This window comes from Ranitomeya imitator, chromosome 5, assembly GCF_032444005.1.
Source record: "Ranitomeya imitator isolate aRanImi1 chromosome 5, aRanImi1.pri, whole genome shotgun sequence".
NCBI classification, from domain to species: Eukaryota; Metazoa; Chordata; class Amphibia; order Anura; family Dendrobatidae; genus Ranitomeya; species Ranitomeya imitator.
In genome coordinates this window covers 524,582,658-524,604,746 of record NC_091286.1, presented here as the reverse complement: position 1 = coordinate 524,604,746, position 22,089 = coordinate 524,582,658, and the positions used below count along the sequence as shown (strand labels likewise).

General features: G+C 47.1%; 1 protein-coding gene across 2 annotated transcripts in view; it reads left to right on the top strand.

The window, feature by feature from the left end:
• The window catches only part of XRN1 (5'-3' exoribonuclease 1), a 227,733-nt gene that overhangs the window by 6,230 nt on the left and 199,414 nt on the right, over positions 1-22,089 (top strand). For both annotated transcript variants that reach the window (XM_069727559.1, XM_069727558.1), the window contains exon 2: positions 20,321-20,553. In XM_069727559.1, the coding sequence (XP_069583660.1) occupies positions 20,321-20,553 (233 nt within the window). The remainder of the gene's footprint in view (positions 1-20,320; positions 20,554-22,089) is intronic.

The window sequence follows — 22,089 nt, the reverse complement described above, 5'->3', positions numbered from 1 at the left end:
TTCAGGGCGCTCCCGATAGGGCTTCAGCATATTCGCGTGGAACATGCGGATAACCCTGGGGTCGTCACAATTGGCGACATTTATAGGTTGTGTCGGCTATTTTCCCCACTACCTGGTAGGGCCCCTGCCATGCAGCTTGGAACTTGTTCTGCCTAGTGGGCTCTAACACCAGGACCTTCTGCCCTATTTCCAAGGTGCGTTCTCTGGCCCTCCGATCGTACCATACGCGCTGGCGCCTCTGGGCCACCTGCATGTTCCCACATACAGCCTGGGTCAGCTCCTGTAGGCGGTCCCGAAATTCCAGCACATAGGGTACAATAGGTACCCCTTCTATGATGCCCTCCCCTTCCCAGTGTTCTAGCACTAAGTCTAGGGGTCCCCTTACCCGTCTCCCGTATACCAGTTCGAATGGGGATAACCCCGTGGATTCTTGGGGCACCTCTCGATAGGCAAACAGGAGGTGAGGCAAGAATTTCTCCCAGTCCCTGTAGGTCCTGGTAAAAGTCCCAATGAGTTGTTTTAACGTCCCGTTAAAGCGTTCACACAACCCATTGGTTTGCGGGTGGTACGGGGCGCTTCTAATGGACTTTACGCCGCACAGCTTCCACAGTTGGTTGGGCACCTCTGCTGTAAACTGGGTACCCTGGTCTGAGATAATCTCCCGGGGAAATCCAACCCGTGAGAAAACCTGGAGCAGGGCAGCCGCCACCGTCTCTGCCAGTATGTTAGGTAACACAACCGCCTCTGGATACCGCGTGGCATAATCTACCACTGTCAATATATACCTTTTCCCTAACGGACTGGGTTTGGCTAACGGCCCTATCAGATCGACCGCTACTCGGCTAAATGGTTCCTCCACAATGGGGAGGGGGCGTAATTTGGCCTTGCATCGATCTCCCCTCTTGCCAATGCCCTGGCAACTGTCACAGGTCTGGCAGTATTGACGAACATCATAGGTTACCCCCGGCCAAAAGAAGTTTTGTGTCAGACGATGCCTGGTGCGACTGACGCCGAAGTGCCCGGCCAAGGGTATGTCATGAGAGATTCGCAGTAACTCCTGCCTATACTTCTTGGGAACTACCAGCTGTCGTTTTATAGTGGGGCTCGTCCCTGTGTGGTGCTGCTCTGTGATCCGGTAGAGGAGTCCCTGCTTCCATATAAACTGTTCCCCTTCCAGTACCCCTCTCCCCTCCTGTGCCTTCCCACGATATCCCTCCAATGAAGGATCCTCAAGTAACTCCCTCTTAAATTCATCTGGGGTGGCCCAAGAAATGTGTCTGGCTATGGGAATACGTGTAGGGCTGGGATGTCTTACCTGGGCCTCCTCTGAGTGTGATTCCGCCTCCGTAGCTCGAGCTTGTCTCCGGGTGGTCACAGGATATGTCTCAGCCAGAGGGGCAACCGAGAAGGCAGACAACATGGGCCCCAAGTCATTTCCCAGCAAAACGTCTGCAGGCAAATCCTCCATCAAGCCGACCTCAACAAGGCCATCCCCAACTCCCCAGTTCGGGTGAATCCTGGCAGTGGGCAGTCGATGTATGGCTCCCCCTGCTACACGGACTGCCACTGTCCGGTCCGTCTTCTCTTGGTCCCGGACAAGATGAGGCTTCACAAGGGTCAAAGTTGCTCCGGAATCTCTTAGTCCCTGCATGCTTTTCTTATTAACCCACACGACCTGTCAATGCTGTTGTCGATTATCTGCCCGGGCTGCCTGCACGGGGTCTACTTCATGCAGCACTTCCTCCATGTCTTCCACCCCTTGGTTAGTTGTAGCCCCCAATGCCGGGTCAGCTTCGCCTTGGTAGCAGTGTACAGCGGCCCGGCGGAAGGTAGCTGTTCCCGCCTTTGGCCACTGGGTATGCGGAGTCCGGTTGGGACATTGTCTTTGCAGGTGGCCCAGCTGACAGCAGGTGTGTCATCGCGCCCCAGGGGAACTGTGGTAGGCCGGGTTTCTAGCTGGTCCCCCTACAATCTTCGGTGGTTTAGGGCCCTCCAGGTCCATGGGCGGACCCCTAGTGACCATCTTTGATCCGGACAACTGAGGCCTCCTGGCGTCATGATGTTCATCGGCCAGACGAGCGGCTTTCTCAAGAGTCATTGGCCGCCTGTCCCGAAGCCATTCCTGTGTCTCGGGGTTTAGTCCATTAAAGAATCGTTCTAACAAGAAGAGCTGGAGGACGTCCTCCTTAGTGGTTGCTTGGCTCCCTTGTACCCACTGTAGCAGTGACCGCCGTAATTTACAGGCCCATTCAGCGTGGGTATCGGTTACTCGTTTTATAAGTCCGCGGAACTTTTGGCGGTATGCCTCTGGTGTCAGCGCATACCGGGCCAAGATCACTTCTTTGATCCGCTCATAGTCCATACAGTCCTCATCAGGTACCGTGCAATAGGCGTCCGCTGCCCGGCCTGTCAGCTTGCTGGCCAGAATCTGAACCCGTTCCTCCGGCTTCACTTGATGAAGGGCACACTGCCGCTCAAAGTCCTGCTGAAAGCCATCAATGTCTTCCTCTGCCTCCCCCAACTGTCGGAAGGCATTATACTGGATCTTTTTGTGGCTTACTGTTGAAGGTACCTGGGCGGAGGCCAGAGCTCCCCCTGCTCACTGACTCTCCTCTCTCCGCTCTGCCATCTCCATCTTGGCCAGCTCCACTTTGGTCTGCTCTGCCATCTCCATCTTGGCTAGCTCTATCCTGGTCCGCTCGGCCATCTTTTCCTTCAGGTCAGTACGCACATCAGCCATCACCTCTCGTATGATCTCTACTACAGGGTTTGGGCCATAGAACGCCAGTCTGTTCTTTACCTCCCTCTGGAATTCAGTCTCCTCAACGTTCACATTGGGGGGCGCTGCACTGTCGTGTTCCATGATAGCTGCTATCAAATCCGCTTTTGTTTTGTTGCTGGCGATTTAACCCTCGGGCTTCCACCAGATCTTTTAATGTAGTCCTCTTTAACTTCTGGTAGTTGTCTTCCATTCATTCCTTTCCTCCTGTAGAAGGACTATCACATCCCACTGCTGCCACCAGTGTAACGGGGTCTACTGTGCTGTAGTACCTCTTTCAGCACCCCCCGTGTTTCAGGAGGTCCACTCTGCTTTTGCTGGATTCTGAATGAAGGACACTGGCTGGAATTCCTTGATTACGTGAGAGCATATAAAAGCTGACTACTACTCCACGTATTTCCAGTCTAAAAGAACACACTTTATTCACAGCACACAGAATATATAACACAGATACACAGGGCAGGCCAATAGAAAAAGCAGGCCAAACATACATTACAGCGGGGGTCCCAGCTACAGACCCTTCCATTAGTGACAAAAGACTGACCTCTCAGCGGGGGTCGCAGCTACAAACCCTTCAATTAGTGACACAGGACTGACCTCTCAGCGGGGCCCCAGCTACTGACCCTTCCCTTAGTGACACAGGACTGACCTCTGTGGGGGTCCCAGCTACAGACCCTTCCATTAGTGACACAAAACTGACCTCTCAGAGGGGGATGCAGCTACAAACCCTTCCATTAGTGACACAGGACTTACCTCTCAGCGGGGGTCCCAGCTACAGACCCTTCCCTTTGTGACACAGAACTGACCTCAGCGGGGTCCCAGCTACAGACCCTTGCATTAGTGACACAGGACTGACCTCTCAGCGGGGTTCCCAGTTACTAACCCTTCCATTAGTGACACAGGACTGACCTCTCAGCGGGGGCCCCAGCTACAGACCCTTCCATTAGCGACACAGGACTGACCTCTCAGCGGGGTCCCAGCTACAGACCCTTCCTACCATTGTAATGTGATAATCCTAATCCCATTTGCCAGTGCTGAAAGTTTAAATTTAGAAGCTACAAACAAATTAGCCTGGAAGGTCATTGGAGGTGTGGCAATACATGAGGCACGCCCCCCAGCGCACTTTGTTGCTCATTTACATGTTCGTGCTCTGCTCGATTTCTCAGCACTGGTACATGGGATTGTTACACGTCAGGTGTCATATTAGTGATGAACATGGCTGTGCTCGTTTCTGGTGTCACGTGTCGCCATATGGAGGCTGTAGTGTAGATGCTTGGACACCAATAAAATAATTTTTTGTAGAGATCTTTGCTCATCATGAAACATCTAGTGGATTCAAATCAGGCTGTTGGTGTACTAGGGTGTAACAATGCACCAGGGATGAACAGCCACACCCCCAGTACACTCCCAGCCTGATTTGCATCTGTTTTCAATGCTAGATTTCTCACCATTGGATCACTGCAAAATAATGTTCTCATTTCTTTTGGGTGGTACTAGTACCTATAGGGCCACTCTTTCATATGTAAAAATGAGTCCCACCTGCCAGCATTGGGCCAGGAACCTGTACAGGAGCACATGTGGTACGTCTACCTGCCCTGTGGGGCTGTGGATAGCAGCACTTTCTAGGAGCCGGGGAGAATATCCCTAAGGCCGGGGTCACACTGGCGACTTAAACGGACGAGTGCAATGTAATTTAACCCCTTCCCGACCTTTGACGCCACGTAGGCGTCATGAAAGTCGGTGCCAATACGACCCATGACGCCTATGTGGCGTCATGGAAAGATCGCGTCCCTGCAGATCGGGTGAAAGGGTTAACTCCAATTTCACCCGATCTGCAGGGACAGGGGGAGTGGGGAGTGGCAGTACAGCACAGGGGTGGTGGCTTCACCCCCCCGTGGCTACGATCGCTCTGATTGGCTGTTGAAAGTGAAACTGCCAATCAGAGCGATTTGTAATATTTCACCTATTATAACTGGTGAAATATTACAATCCAGCCATGGCCGATGCTGCAATATCATCGGCCATGGCTGGAAACACTGATGTGCTCCCACCCCACCGATCGCCCCCCCAGTCCTCCGATCAGTCCTATGCACCGCTCCGTCCTGTGCTCCGCTCCCCCCGTGCTCTTGTCCGCTCCCCCCGTGCTCCAATGACCCCCCCCCCCCCACCCCTCGTGCTCCGATCCACCACCCCCCCTCGTGCTCCGATCCACCCCCCCCCCCCCCCCTCGTGCTCCGATCCATCCCCCCCCCCCACCCCATCATACTTACCGATCCTCCCGGGGTCCGTCCGTCTTCTCCATGGGCGCCGGAATCTTCCAAAATGGCGGGTGCATGCGCAGTGCGCCTGCCGAATCGGCCGGCCGGCAGTTTCGTTCCAAAGTGCATTTTGATCACTGTGATAGGTTATATCACAGTGGTCAAAATAAAAAAAAATAGTAAATTAACCCCACCCCTCCTTTGTCACCCCCATAGGTAGGGACAATAATAAAATAAAGAATTTTTTTTTTCTTTTTTTCCACTAAGGTTAGAATAGGGTTAGGGTTTCGGTATGTGCACACGTATTCTGGTCCTCTGCGGATTTGATAAATCCGCAGTGCTAAACCACTGCGGATTTATGGCGGATTTACCGCGGTTTTTCTGCGCATTTCACTGCAGTTTTACAACTGCGATTTTCTTTTGGAGCAGTCGTAAAACCGCTGCGGAATCCGCAGACAGAAGTGACATGCTGCGGAATGTAATCCGCTGCGTTTCCGTACAGTTTTTCTGCAGCATGTGTACAGTGATTTTTGTTTCCCATAGGTTTACATTGAACTGTAAACTCATGGGAAACTGCTGCGGATCCGCAGCCTTTTTCCGCAGCGTGTGCACATACCTTTAGAATTAGGCTATGTGCACATGGTGCGGATTTGGCTGCGGATCCGCAGCGGATTGGCCGCTGTGGATCCGCAGCAGTGTTCCATCAGGTTTACAGTACCATGTAAACCTATGGAAAACCAAATCCGCTGTGCCCATGATGCGGAAAATACCGCGTGGAAACGCTGCGTTGTATTTTCCGCAGCATGTCAATTCTTTGTGCGGATTCCGCAGCGTTTTACACCTGTTCCTCAATAGGAATCCACAGATGAAATCCGCACAAAAAACACTGGAAATCCGCGGTAAATCCGCAGGTAAAACGCAGTGCCTTTTACCCGCGGATTTTTCAAAAATGATGCTGAAAAATCTCACACGAATCCGCAACGTAGGCACATAGCCTTAGGGTTAGGGTTGTGGTTAGGGTTGTGATTAGGGTTATGGCTACAGTTGGGATTAGGGTTAGGGGTGTGTTGGGGTTAGTGTTGGAGTTAGAATTGAGCGGTTTCCACTGTTTAGGCACATCAGGGGTCTCCAAACGCAACATGGCGCCACCATTGATTCCAGCCAATCTTGTATTCAAAAAGTCAAATGGTGCTCCCTCACTTCCGAGCCCCGACGTGTGCCCAAACAGTGGTTTACCCCCACATATGGGGTACCAGCATACTCAGGACAAACTGCGCAACAATTACTAAGGTCCAATTTCTCCTGTTACCCTTGTGAAAATAAAAAAATGCTTGCTAAAACATAATTTTTGAGGAAAGAAACATGATTTTTTATTTTCACGGCTCTGCGTTGTAAACGTCTGTGAAGCACTTGGGGGTTCAAAGTGCTCACCACATATCTAGATAAGTTCCTTGGGGGGTCTAGTTTCTAAAATGGGGTCACTTGTGGGGGGTTTCTACTGTTTAGGCACACCAGGGGCTCTGCAAACGCAACGTGACGCCCGCAGACCATTCCATCAAAGTCTGCATTTCAAAAGTCACTACTTCCCTTCTGAGCCCCGACGTGTGCCCAAACAGTAGTTTACCCCCACACATGGGGTATCAGCGTACTCAGGAGAAACTGGACAACAACTTTTGGGGTCAAATTTCTCCTGTTACCCTTGGGAAAATAAAAAATTGCAGGCTAAAAGATCATTTTTGAGGAAAGAAAAAATATTTTTTATTTTCATGGCTCTGCGTTATAAACTTCTGTGAAGCACCTGGGGGTTTAAATTGATCAATATGCATCTAGATAAGTTCCATGGGGGGGTCTAGTTTCCAAAATGGGGTCACTTGTGGGGGAGCTCCAATGTTTAGGCACACGGGCTCTCCAAACGCGACATGGTGTCCGCTAACGATGGAGATTATTTTTCATTCAAAAAGTCAAATGGCACTCCTTCCCTTCCGAGCCTTACCATGTGCACAAACAGTGGTTTACCCCCACATGTGAGGTATCGGTGTACTCAGGAGAAATTGCCCAACAAATTTTAGGATCCATTTTATCCTGTTGCCCATGTGAAAATGAAAAAATTGAGGCTGAAAGAATTTTTTTGTGAAAAAAAAAAGTACTTTTTCATTTTTACGGATCAATTTGTGAAGCACCTGAGGGTTTAAAGTGCTCACTATGCATCTAGATAAGTTCCTTGGGGCGTCTAGTTTCCAAAATGGGGTCACTTGTGGGGGAGCTCCAATTTTTAGGCACACGGGGGCTCTCCAAACGTGACATGGTGTCCGCTAAAGAGTGGAGCCAATTTTTCATTCAAAAAGTCAAATGGCGCTCCTTCCCTTCCAAGCCCTGCCGTGCGCCCAAACAGTGGTTTACCCCCACATATGAGGTATCAGCGTACTCAGGACAAATTGGACAACAACTTTCGTGGTTCAGTTTCTCCTTTTACCATTGGGAAAATAAAAAAATTGTTGCTAAAAGATCATTTTTGTGACTAAAACGTTAAATGTTCATTTTTTCCTTCCATGTTGCTTCTGTTGCAGTGAAGCACCTGAAGGGTTAATAAACTTCTTGAATGTGGTTTTGTGCACCTTGAAGGGTGCAGTTTTTAGAATGGTGTCACTTTTGGGTATCTTCAGCCATATAGACCCCTCAAACTGACTTCAAATGTGAGGTGGTCCCTAAAAAAATGGTTTTGTAAATTTCGTTGTAAAAAATGAGAAATCGCTGGTCAAATTTTAACCCTTATAACTTCCTAGCAAAAAAAATTTTGTTTCCAAAATTGTGCTGATGTAAAGTATACATGTGGGAAATGTTATTTATTAACTATTTTGTGTCACATACGGTAACTCTCTGGTTTAACGGAATAAAAATTCAAAATGTGAAAATTGCGAAATTTTCAAAATTTTTGCCAAATTTCCGTTTTTATCACAAATAAACGCAGAATTTATTGATCTAAATTTACCACTAACATGAAGCCCAATATGTCATGAAAAAACAATCTCAGAACCGCTAGGATCCATTGAAGCGTTCCTGAGTTATTACCTCCTAAAGGGACACTGGTCAGAATTGCAAAAAACGGCCGGGTCATGAAGGGGTTAAAAATCGGACCAATGTTAAGCTAGCGGGCAGATCCCACAGCCGATTTTTTTTATTTATTTTTTATTTTATTTTTGTCGGCCGTTTTCCTCAGTCTGAGGAACACTTGGCTTACTGTCAGCTCACTCGCACCCATGTAAGACTATGGGTGCGAGTGAGACAGCGCACACCACTCAGATATCATCCGAGTGATGTGCGTTATACGCTGACTCTGGCAATGGAGGAAATGGAGAAAGTAATTTCTCCGCCTGCTCCGCAGCTGAGCTCCGATCCTCCCTGTGCGATAGGCTCGGAACACAATTGCGTGACACTCGGCTCCTGCTCCCAGCAGAGCAAGAGCTGAGGGACATTGGCATATCGCTTCTGATGCAATACGCTAGTGTGACCCCGGCCTGAAGTCTGGGGCGTAATGGAGGGGGCACAACAGACCACCACCCGGATACACAGAAAAAGGACTCTTCACATTTCTGACATCCAGTTAGTGTCTCCACCACTGTTGTTCTACAAAAGCATACCTCCACTCTCACAAGAAGATGACAGCGCGGGACTCTGTAGTATAACCATTTTTATTTTTTTTAAATTACTCTAAATCCTCATTCACACATCAGTATCTGTTCAGTATGTGGCATCAGTGTTTGTCAGCCTAAGCCAGGAGTGGAGCTTAGAGAAATACCTGAAGGCCACGTTTAGTGTTTTGTCAGTATTTTATCTCCGTATTTATGAGCCAAAACCAGGAGTGGGTGATAAATCCAGAAGTGGTGACGTTTTTCTATTATATTCCTCCTCTGGTTGTTCCACTCCTGATTTTAGCTTAAAAATACTGACCAAAAACTGAACGTAGCCTTACTGCAAGATTGGCACCTGTTCTGTGTTTTGGAGACACTCTTGATTTTGGCATACAAATACTGATGAATCTTCTGATTTACGAATAAAGTCTTATTAGCGTTTTTGTGCTGATAACCTGTGGTACGGAGCACCCGACGTCTGTGCTGCTGGCGACACTAAACTAGACATAATCATTTTCTGCTGCTAGACTACCGGCAGCGAGCATAAGTGTCTATAATGGGAACGTGTCCATCTGTGAAGAACAGGACTTGTATGTGCTGCAAGGATGTCTGAATGAGGCTGAATGGGGTTTTCCCGTTCTATAAAATTAAAGGGCATCTGACAGGTGATGCGAGCTGTCCCTTCCATGGGCAGCATGTACCCGGCACCGGCTGTATGATCTCAGCCAGGTATGCTTTACTCTGAAACGCTGCAGTGCTTTGTAGAAACACCTACGTTTAGTTGCCGCCAGAGACCTGGAATATACTAGTCAGACAGGCTGGTCTTCGGCGGTTTCTCCTCGCCCGCTGCCAGTGACAGACAGATCTTTGCCTATATGGGCATGTAGGCAGGGACCTGTCAGTCTCTCTCATCGGGTGGGGAGAAGCCGCTGGAGACCACCTCTCTGACTAGTCATACTTGTGAGTAGATTTTCGAGGCCATGTTCACATTATAGTCAGGGCAGACATTTATGGTTCTGTCTGGGAGCACAAGCTGCATCCTCATTTATAGCTCTGTGGGAGGTTCCATCTGAATCCCATTTTTTGTGGCTTTGAGCACATGGCCAGAATGTAATGTGAACATAGCCTGTTGTAGGGGCTATAGCTATGGCTGGTTTCACAATTGCGTCTGTGTGCGCAGCATTTGATCCGCATAGATCCGAATGCGTCATGCGTACATATATTTAACATGGTGTACGTATGGACATGCATTCACATACTTTTGCATAGGCATGCATCGTTTCACGGTGCGCAGCTAATGCAACGTGTTGCATTTTTGGAGGCATCAAATATGCGCATTGCGCAGGCATGCGTATGAGTGCGTCAAAAAATGCATTACTGTCTATGGGATTGCATTGCTATGCTAAGACATGCGTACTTTAGACTGTGCATGTCCAAAAAATGATGTCACCGCCTCCACCATGCGCATAAAAAACACAAACGCACACCAAAACTCATTAAAACGCATGCACACGCAGCGTTGTCGTTTGCGTCATGCGTAAGATGATGCGCAGGCGTTTTGGCATGCGTTTGTGCATGCAGATGATACGCTGCACACAGAAACGCTAATGTGAACCTAGCCTAAAAAGGGTTATTTTCAACATTAACCTCTTAGTGACAGGCCAATTTTTTAAAAACTGACCAGTGTTACTTAATGTGATAACTCAAGAAAGCTTCAACAAATCCCATCGATTTGTTTTTTTTTGTTTTTTTTCTTGACACTTCATATTTTATGATAATGGTGCCTTTAGGTTGTTATATTTTGCGATTATTTATAAAAATTTTAGAAATTTGGCAAACTTTAAAAAAAATTGCTATTTTCAAAAGTTGAATGATTATCCCTTTAATCCAGATAGTCATATCACACAAGTATTAATAAATGACATTTCCCTCAAGTCTGCTTTACATCGGCACCATTTGTAAAATGTTTTATTTTGTTTGAATTTTAGAAGATTTAAAAATGTAGCAGTAATTTTTCATTTTTTCAATGAAGTTTACAAAACTTATTTTTTTGGGGGGCCTGTTCAGTTTTAAAGTGACTTTGGGGGTCCTATATATTTGAAACCCCCAAAAGTGATATTATTTTAAAACCTGTACCATATTCAAAATTGCTTTCATGTTAGGTTATTAACCCTTCAGGTGCTTTTCAGGAAATAAAAATTTTATTTTAACCACCTAAATTTTGATAAGTTTTGAACAGGCCACTATAGCTAGCAGACGCTAAAGCCCCCGTCACACAAAGCGAGATCGCTGCTGAGTCACAAGTTTTGTGACGCAACAGCGACCTCAGTAGCGATCTCGCTATGTGTGACACGTAACAGCGACCAGGCCCCTGCTGTGAGATCGCTGGTCGTGTCGGAATGGCCTGGACCTTTTTTTGATCGTTGAGGTCCCGCTGGGTAGCACACATCGCTGTGTTTGACACCTTACCAACGACCTCATGACAGGACGTCCCTCATTGAGGTCTGTTAATCGTCATGAAATAGCTGCCATGTGACATCGTTGTACAGGTCGCTACAGGTCGCCGCATCGCTGCTGTGTCGTTGGGGAGATCTCACAGTTGACATCTCACCAGCGACCACATAGCGACGCAGCAACGATCCCTGACAGGTCGTATCGTTGTCGGGATCGCTTAAGCGTCGCTAAATGTGACGGGGCCTTAAGGCCGTTATGTGGCTATGAACTACCGTGGCAAACATCAGGACCACACAATTAAGATCTCAGGGTGCCGATGGGGTTAAAGAGGAAGCCCCCACACTCTGATAACCGTCTAGATGCCGTAGTCACTATGGACACTAGCATTTAATGGGTTAAATGACCATAGTTGATGCCAACACTGATCGTGGCTGATGCAGCAAGTTGTCATCTATAGTGTACAGCCGACAGCTGCTGGATTGTCACCTGTCGGAGGATGCTAATCTCTTCTATCACAGGTCAGCAAAAAGGCATATTTGTCACTAAGGGGTTAAAGTACCACTCCACAGTTTTTCCTTAAAGGGAACCTGTCACCCCCAAAATCCAAGATGAGCTAAGCCCACCAGCATCGGGGCTTATCTACAGCATTCTGTAATGCTGTAGATAAGCCCCCGATGTATCTTGAAAGATGAGAAAAAGAGGTTAGATTATACTCACCTGGGCGGTCCGAACCGATGGACGTCGCGGTCCGGTCCGTGGCTTCCGATCTTCATAGGATGAGGTCCTCGTCTTGTCTTCATGCCACGGCTCCAGGGCAGGCGTACTTTGTCTGCCCTGTTGAGGGCAGAGCAAAGTACTGCAGTGCGCAGGCGCCGGGAAAGGTCAGAGAGGCCCAGCGCCTGCGCACTGCAGTACTTTGCTCTGCCCTCAACAGGACAGACAAAGTACGCCGGAGCCGCAGCGTGAAGACAAGAAGAGGACGTCATTGTAAGAAGATGGGAGGCCACGGACCGCGACGCCCATCGGACCCGAACCGCACAGGACCGCTCCTGGGTGAGTATAATATAACCTCTTTTTCTCATCTTTCAGGTTACATCGGGGGCTTAACTACAGCATTACAGGATGCTGTAGATAAGCCCCTGATGGCGGTGGGCTTAGCTCATCTTCAATTTTGGGGGTGATCGGTTCCCTTTAATGTCCCCACTGGATAGCTATCAGTAATGTATGTTCCCTATGTGTAGTAAGATACTGGTCACTGTCTTCTACTGTTTCTGGTGAAGCCCTGTTCCATTTTGCCACGATGCGGTTTGTTATGATAAGGTAATTCAGTACCACAATGGACATAGAAGTCAGAGCACATACAGTGACCTGACAATAACCCAAAAACATAGAACGAGCTCTGAGACGTGGGAACTCTGCTGACCGCAATCCCTAATCCTCTCCAACCACACTAGAGGCAGCCGTGGATTGCGCCTAACGCTCCCTATGCAACTCGGCACAGCCTGAGAAACTAGCTAGCCTGAAGATAGAAAATAAGCCTACCTTGCCTCAGAGAAATACCCCAAAGGAAAAGGCAGCCCCCCACATATAATGACTGTGAGGTAAGATGAAAAGACAAACGTAGAGATGAAATAGATTTAGCAAAGTGAGGCCCGACTTTCTGAACAGAGCGAGGATAGGAAAGGTAACTTTGCGGTCAACACAAAACCCTACAAAAAACCACGCAAAGGGGGCAAAAAGACCCTCCGTACCGAACTAACGGCACGGAGGTACACCCTCTGCGTCCCAGAGCTTCCAGCAAGCAAGAAAAAACAAATAAGCAAGCTGGACAGAAAAAACAGCAAACAAAATAGCAAAAGCGGAACTTAGCTATGCAGAGCAGCAGGCCACAGGAACGATCCAGGAGGAATCCGGTCCAATACTAGAACATTGACTGGAGGCCAGGATCAGAGCACCAGGTGGTTAAATAGAGCAGCACCTAACGACTTCACCACATCACCTGAGGAAGGAAACTCCGAAGCCGCAGTACCACTCTCCTCCACCAACGGAAGCTCACAGACAGAATCAGCCGAAGTACCACTCGTGACCACAGGAGGGAGCTCTGCCACAGAATTCACAACAGTACCCCCCCCTTGAGGAGGGGTCACCGAACCCTCACCAGAGCCCCCAGGACGACCAGGATGAGCCACATGAAAGGCACGAACAAGATCGGGAGCATGGACATCAGAGGCAAAGACCCAGGAATTATCTTCCTGAGCATAACCCTTCCACTTAACCAGATACTGGAGTTTAAGTCTTGAAACACGAGAATCCAAAATCTTCTCCACAATATACTCCAACTCCCCCTCCACCAAAACCGGGGCAGGAGGATCAACAGATGGAACCATAGGTGCCACGTATCTCCGCAACAATGACCTATGGAATACGTTATGTATGGAAAAAGAATCTGGAAGGGTCAGACGAAAAGACACAGGATTAAGAACCTCAGAAATCCTATACGGACCAATGAAACGAGGTTTAAACTTAGGAGAGGAAACCTTCATAGGAATATGACGAGAAGATAACCAAACCAAATCCCCAACACGAAGTCGGGGACCCACACAGTGTCTGCGATTAGCGAAACGTTGAGCCTTCTCCTGGGACAAGGTCAAATTGTCCACTACATGAGTCCAAATCTGCTGCAACCTGTCCACCACAGTATCCACACCAGGACAGTCCGAAGACTCAACCTGCCCTGAAGAGAAACGAGGATGGAACCCAGAATTGCAGAAAAACGGCGAAACCAAGGTAGCCGAGCTGGCCCGATTATTAAGGGCGAACTCAGCCAAAGGCAAAAAGGACACCCAGTCATCCTGATCAGCAGAAACAAAGCATCTCAGATATGTTTCCAAGGTCTGATTGGTTCGTTCGGTCTGGTCATTAGTCTGAGGATGGAAAGCCGAGGAAAAAGACAAGTCAATGCCCATCCTAGCACAAAAGGCTCGCCAAAACCTCGAAACAAACTGGGAACCTCTGTCAGAAATGATATTCTCTGGAATGCCATGTAAACGAACCACATGCTGGAAGAACAATGGCACCAAATCAGAGGAGGAAGGTAATTTAGACAAGGGTACCAAATGGACCATCTTAGAGAAGCGATCACAGACCACCCAAATGACTGACCTCTTTTGAGAGACGGGAAGATCTGAAATAAAATCCATAGAGATATGTGTCCAAGGCCTCTTCGGGACCGGCAAGGGCAAAAGCAACCCACTGGCACGAGAACAGCAGGGCTTAGCCCGAGCACAAATCCCACAGGACTGCACAAAAGAACGCACATCCCGCGACAGAGATGGCCACCAAAAGGATCTAGCCACTAACTCTCTGGTACCAAAGATTCCAGGATGACCAGCCAACACCGAACAATGAACCTCAGAGACAACTTTATTCGTCCACCTATCAGGGACAAACAGTTTCTCCGCTGGGCAACGATCAGGTTTATTAGCCTGACATTTTTGCAGCACCCGCCGCAAATCAGGGGAGATGGCAGACACAATTACTCCCTCTGAGAATACCCGCCGGCTCAGATAAACCCGGAGAGTCGGGCACAAAACTCCTAGACAGAGCATCCGCCTTCACATTTTTAGAGCCCGGAAGGTACGAAATCACAAAGTCAAAATGGGCAAAAAACAGCGACCAACGAGCCTGTCTAGGATTCAACCACTTGGCAGACTCGAGATAAGTCAAGTTCTTATGATCAGTCAAGACCACCACGCGATGCTTAGCTCCTTCAAGCCAATGACGCCACTCCTCGAATGCCCACTTCATGGCCAGCAACTCTCGATTGCCAACATCATAATTTCGCTCAGCAGGCGAAAACTTCCTGGAAAAGAAGGCGCATGGTTTCATCACCGAGCAATCAGAACTTCTCTGCGACAAAACAGCCCCTGCTCCAATCTCAGAAGCATCAACCTCGACCTGGAATGGAAGCGAAACATCTGGTTGACACAACACAGGGGCAGAAGAAAAACGACACTTCAACTCTTGAAAAGCTTCCACAGCAGCAGAAGACCAATTGACCACATCAGCACCCTTCTTGGTCAAAACGGTCAATGGTTTAGCAATACTAGAAAAATTGCAGATGAAGCGACGATAAAAATTAGCAAAGCCCAGGAACTTTTGCAGACTTTTCAGAGATGTCGACTGAGTCCAATCATGGATGGCTTGGACCTTAACAGGGTCCATCTCGATAGTAGAAGGGGAAAAGATGAACCCCAAAAATGAAACCTTCTGAACACCAAAGAGACACTTTGATCCCTTCACAAACAAAGAATTAGCACGCAGGACCTGAAACACCGTTCTGACCTGCTTCACATGAGACTCCCAATCATCCGAGAAGATCAAAATGTCATCCAAGTACACAATCAGGAATTTATCCAGGTACTCTCGGAAGATGTCATGCATAAAGGACTGAAACACTGATGGAGCATTGGCAAGTCCGAATGGCATTACTAGATACTCAAAATGGCCCTCGGGCGTATTAAATGCAGTTTTCCATTCATCGCCTCGCTTAATACGCACAAGATTATACGCACCACGAAGATCTGTCTTGGTGAACAAACTAGCCCCCTTAATCCGAGCAAACAAATCAGATAACAACGGCAAGGGTTACTGAAATTTAACCGTGATCTTATTTAGAAGGCGGTAATCTATACAAGGTCTCAGCGAACCATCCTTCTTGGCCACAAAAAAGAACCCTGCTCCTAATGGCGACGATGACGGGCGAATATGCCCCTTCTCCAAGGACTCCTTCACATAACTCCGCATAGCGGCGTGCTCAGGCACAGATAAATTAAACAGTCGACCTTTTGGGAATTTACTACCAGGAATCAAATCGATAGCACAATCACAATCCCTATGCGGAGGTAGGGTATCGGACTTGGGCTCATCAAATACATCCCGGTAATCAGACAAGAACTCTGGAACCTCAGAGGGGGTGGATGACGAAATAGACAGAAATGGGACATCACCATGTACCCCCTGACAACCCCAGCTGGACACAGACATGGATTTCCAATCTAATACTGGATTATGGACTTGTAGCCATGGCAACCCCAACACGACCACATCATGCAGATTATGCAACACCAGAAAGCAAATAACCTCCTGATGTGCAGGAGCCATGCACATGGTCAGCTGGGTCCAGTACTGAGGCTTATTCTTGGCCAAAGGCGTAGCATCAATTCCTCTCAATGGAATAGGACACTGCAAGGGCTCCAAGAAAAACCCACAACGCCTAGCATACTCCAAGTCCATCAAATTCAGGGCAGCGCCTGAATCCACAAATGCCATGACAGAATAAGATGACAAAGAGCAGATCAAGGTAACGGACAAAAGAAATTTTGACTGTACCGTACCAATGGTGGCAGACCTAGCGAACCGCTTAGTGCGCTTAGGAGAATCAGAGATAGCATGAGTGGAATCACCACAGTAGAAACACAGCCCATTCAGACGTCTGTGTTCTTGTCGTTCAACTCTGGTCAAAGTCCTATCGCACTGCATAGGCTCAGGTTTATGCTCAGATAATACCGCCAAATGGTGCACAGATTTACGCTCACGCAAGCGTCGACCGATCTGAATGGCCAAAGACATAGACTCATTCAGACCAGCAGGCATAGGAAATCCCACCATGACATCCTTAAGGGCTTCAGAGAGACCCTTTCTGAAAATAGCTGCGAGCGCACCTTCATTCCATTGAGCGAGTACGGACCACTTTCTAAATTTCTGACAATATACCTCTATCTCATCCTGACCCTGACACAGAGCCAGCAAATTTTTCTCTGCCTGATCCACTGAATTAGGTTCATCGTACAGCAATCCGAGCGCCAGGAAAAACGCATCGATATTACTTAATGCAGGATCTCCTGACGCAAGAGAAAATGCCCAGTCCTGAGGGTCACCACGTAAAAAAGAAATAATGATCCTAACTTGTTGAACTGGGTCACCAGAGGAGCGAGGTTTCAAGGCCAGAAATAGTTTACAATTATTTTTGAAACTCAGAAATTTAGTTCTATCTCCAAAAAACAAATCAGGAATAGGAATTCTTGGTTCTAACACAGAATTCTGAACCACAAAGTCTTGAATATTTTGTACTCTTGCCGTGAGCTGATCCACACATGAAGACAGACCTTTAATGTCCATCGCTACACCTGTGTCCTGAACCACCCAAATGTCTAGGGGAAAAAAAAGGCAAAACACAATGCAGAGAAAAAAAAATGGTCTCAGAACTTCTTTTTTCCCTCTATTGAGAATCATTAGTACTTTTGGCCTCCAGTACTGTTATGATAAGGTAATTCTGTACCACAATGGACATAGAAGTCAGAGCACATACAGTGACCTGACAATAACCCAAAAACATAGAACGAGCTCTGAGACGTTGGAACTCTGCTGACCGCAATCCCTAATCCTCTCCAACCACACTAGAGGCAGCCGTGGATTGCGCCTAACGCTCCCTATGCAACTCGGCACAGCCTGAGAAACTAGCTAGCCTGAAGATAGAAAATAAGCCTACCTTGCCTCAGAGAAATACCCCAAAGGAAAAGGCAGCCCCCACATATAATGACTGTGAGTTAAGATGAAAAGACAAACGTAGAGATGAAATAGATTTAGCAAAGTGAGGCCCGACTTTCTGAACAGAGCGAGGATAGGAAAGGTAACTTTGCGGTCAACACAAAACCCTACAAAAAACCACGCAAAGGGGGCAAAAAGACCCTCCGTACCGAACTAACGGCACGGAGGTACACCCTCTGCGTCCCAGAGCTTCCAGCAAGCAAGAAAAAACAAATAAGCAAGCTGGACAGAAAAAACAGCAAACAAAATAGCAAAAGCGGAACTTAGCTATGCAGAGCAGCAGGCCACAGGAACGATCCAGGAGGAAACAGGTCCAATACTAGAACATTGACTGGAGGCCAGGATCAGAGCATCAGGTGGAGTTAAATAGAGCAGCACCTAACGACTTCACCACATCACCTGAGGAAGGAAACTCAGAAGCTGCAGTACCACTCTCCTCCACCAACGGAAGCTCACAGACAGAATCAGCCGAAGTACCACTCGTGACCACAGGAGGGAGCTCTGCCACAGAATTCACAACAGCGGTTGCAGTTCTGACTGGCCTGAAGTTATGGTCTCTATCTCTCTTCATGTTAGTCTATGAGAGTCTTGTTCTGAGTCTTATCAACTTGAGAAGTGAATCCAGTCAGTCATAACGCCGGCAACGTGGTTCAGAATAGGACACGAGCAGCGCTGGGAACAGAAGACTGCAAGTAAGTATTTTATTACACACTGGGAACATACGTTACTAATGTCACTTCAGTGATAAAGTAATGATGAAAAAAATGGAGTGGTACTTTAAAAAGGATCAGATGTAGTTTGACCACTGGGACCATTCCCTATATAAATAAGCAATTATAATTCCCGATCCTGAAATTCCACATTGGAGTAAGTGGTATTTGCACACGCACTGCCATTCATTCATTGTCTGTGGTACTGCTGAATGTAGCGGAGTTCAATATTTGGCTATTTAAAGCAGTCAGTCCTATAACTAATTAATGGAGATAAGTGTGATAACATTTGACTTTGTGAGCTCTATTCTCAAGATCTGTGGGATTTCCTATGCTTGAACTACTACAGATCTTAAAAGTTATCACCTAGTCTTTAGATAGGAGAACTTGGGAATAACCCATTTAAAGACTAAAACCATTCATAATAAAAAAAATGTAACTTTCTTGTAGGAGATGCTTCTTAAAGGGATTTTCCACTTTCAGTTAAGTGGCTCTCAAATTCTTTGAAATGCCTAAAACAAAAAGTGCAGCACATATTCTCCCTCCTTGGATGCAGTAGTAATGTAATGTGGACAGTACACATCCCCATGCTAGCTGATTACTAAGCTCAGGGGCTGTGCCAAGGTAGACTGCATGAGCTGCTGAGCTCAGGGGCTGTGCCAAGGTAGACTGCATGAGCTGCTGAGCTCAGGGGCAGTGCCGAGGTAGACTGCATGAGCTGCTGAGCTATGGCTGTGCCGAGGTAGACTGCATGTCCTGCTGAGCTCTGGCTGTGCCAGGGTAGACAGCATGTCCTGCTGAGCTCTGGCTGTGCCGAGGTAGACTGCATGAGCTGCTGAACTCAGGGGCTGAGCTGAGGTAGACTGCATGAGCTGCTGAGCTCGGGCTGTGCCGAGGTAGACTGCATGAGCTGCTGGGCTCAGGGGCTGTGCCGAGGTAGACTACATGAGCTGCTGAGCTCAGGGGCTGTGCCGAGGTAGACTGCATGAGCTGCTGAGCTCAGGGGCTGTGCTGAGGTAGACTGTATGAGCTGCTGAGCTCTGGCTGTGCCGAGGTAGACTGCATGTCCTGCTGAGCTCTGGCTGTGCCGGGGTAGACTGCATGTCCTGCTGAGCTCTGGCTGTGCCGGGGTAGACTGCATGTCCTGCTGAGCTCTGGCTGTGCCGGGGTAGACTGCATGTACTGCTGAGCTCTGGCTGTGCCGGGGTAGACTGCATGTCCTGCTGAGCTCTGGCTGTGCCGGGGTAGACTGCATGTCCTGCTGAGCTCAGGGGCTGTGCCAAGGTAGACTGCATGAGCTGCTGAGCCCTTTGAGTGAGTCGAGCAATGTGCTCTATCCCCAGCAGTCCCTTAGGGAATGAATGTGGTACCAGCCGGGCGCTTTGCTCTACCCCAAGCAGTCCCTTAGGGAATGAATGTGGTACCAGCCGGGCGCTGTGCTCTACCCCAAGCAGTCCCTTAGGGAATGAATGTGGTACCAGCCGGGCGCTGTGCTCTACCCCAAGCAGTCCCTTAGGGAATGAATGTGGTACCAGCCGGGCGCTGTGCTCTACCCCAAGCAGTCCCTTAGGGAATGAATGTGGTACCAGCCGGGCGCTGTGCTCTACCCCAAGCAGTCTCTTAGGGAATGAATGAGGTACCATCTGAGGGATACGCACCTCTGCTTTGAACAACCTTCATTTTGTGTTGCTTTTTTGTGAGTATAGAAATGTATAAATATGTGAAAATAAATCTTTAAAGATCATGAAGACTACAAGAAAAGGCGTCTACTGCGCAGTGAAGGTCATTGGTGCCATTCTTGGTTATGTTGCTGTTTAGTTTGTTTTTATCTTGGTGAATGAAAAATGCTGAACATCACAAAACCCTTTTCTCTTCCTGCAGATCCCAGAGTTTGACAATCTTTACTTGGACATGAATGGGATCATCCACCAGTGCTCGCACCCTAATGATGATGATGTGCACTTTCGAATCACAGACGATAAGATTTTTGCTGACATATTTCATTATTTAGAGGTGCTGTTCCGTATCATCAAGCCAAGAAAAGTATTTTTTATGGCCGTTGATGGTGTCGCTCCCAGGGCAAAAATGAACCAGCAGCGAGGGAGACGATTTAGGTAATTATCACTTCATTTTTCATTTTTGTGCACTAAATTCATTTTTGACCTTCATCCGGCTCAGTAGGTACAATTGTAACTATTCCGTTTTAAAATTTCGAAAAAAAAAAAAAGTTATTGCAAAGCCGTATAGGACTGAAATTTTGTGACATCTCTGCAGTTTTGGTCCAGAATATATTGGCCAAATTTCAATAAAATATATATGAAAGTACAATTGTATCTCTGCAGCCTGTTAACGTTGTAAAATTATGCAGCCTGACGAAGGTTAAAGGGACTCTGTCACCTGAATTTTGAGGGAACAATTTTCAGCCATAGAGGTGGGGTTTTCGGGTGTTTGATTCAGGGTGGATTTGATTTAAATCTAACTGATTTAAATCATGATTTAAATCACTAGTCAGTAAGGCTTGATTTAAATCAGTGATTTAAATCAAAGTTTCTACCTAAACTAGTTCTTGCTACTTTAACATGCAAGTAGATGAAGATTTTTAGAATCACTTTTTATATTACTTTTTTCTCCCCAGTTTAATGGGTTAATCATTCATATTTGGACACCACTGTTCTGTTGTACTTAGGAAGGAGAAAAATAATCCTGACCTTAACAATTTAAATAGATTTATTCAACTGAAACAATAACAACATTACAGCATAAGTTATTTGCTTAAACAAACATCCATGTTTGTTAACTAATTTGGCTAAACAAAATATATATATATTATAAGAAACTTAGACTGTCAGCCCAGCCGACACATGAAAAACTTATACTACTGTCCCTGCTGTCCTCTGTAGCTCACTTGTCGTCATCTTCATCATCATCTTCTTTGTTCCTATTCATAATCTGGAAAAGAAAAACAAGCTTTCCTGCTTTATTGGGTCCCAACCGATTTCTCAATTTAGAATGAATGAGTCCAAAGGAAGAGAATATTCTTTCAACGCCTGCAGAAGAAGCTACTGCTGTTAAAAGTGAAATCATTACTTGAACAGTCTCTAAATCCAAGCGCTTAAGTGACTTCCACCAGTTTACTGGTGTGACCTTCCTTAAAATATCTTCAGCAAACATATATTTCTTGAATGGTTCCCCCTTAGCTCTGAAGTTTATTATAGTTGGCATTAAAGATGGATGATTGCTGGATACCCATGTCATAGCTAACTCCTCTTCCTCAGCACTTAGGTTTTGACCCTGATATTGGATATTGACAATATTTGCCAAAAAATAAGCTGGAGTCAGTGCTTGTCCCATTCGTTTGTTTACTGCTTGTAATTTAATTCTGTCCATGTGTAGTTATGTTTTTTTTTTTTTTTTATTAAATAGATTTTTATTGAGAATAAACATGAACATTACAATTTATCCATCTTCCAGTGTATTACAAACAAAGTTTCTTCATTTTCCAAACCCCCAACAATCCCAACAAACCCCAAACCCCTCCCTTCCCCCCATGACAGCTTCTTCCCAATGATACTTTTATTACTAGTATTGATGGCTCTTTGAGCCGCTTGACTCACTTATGACCGCTTATTCCTCTAGCAATCTCCCCCCTT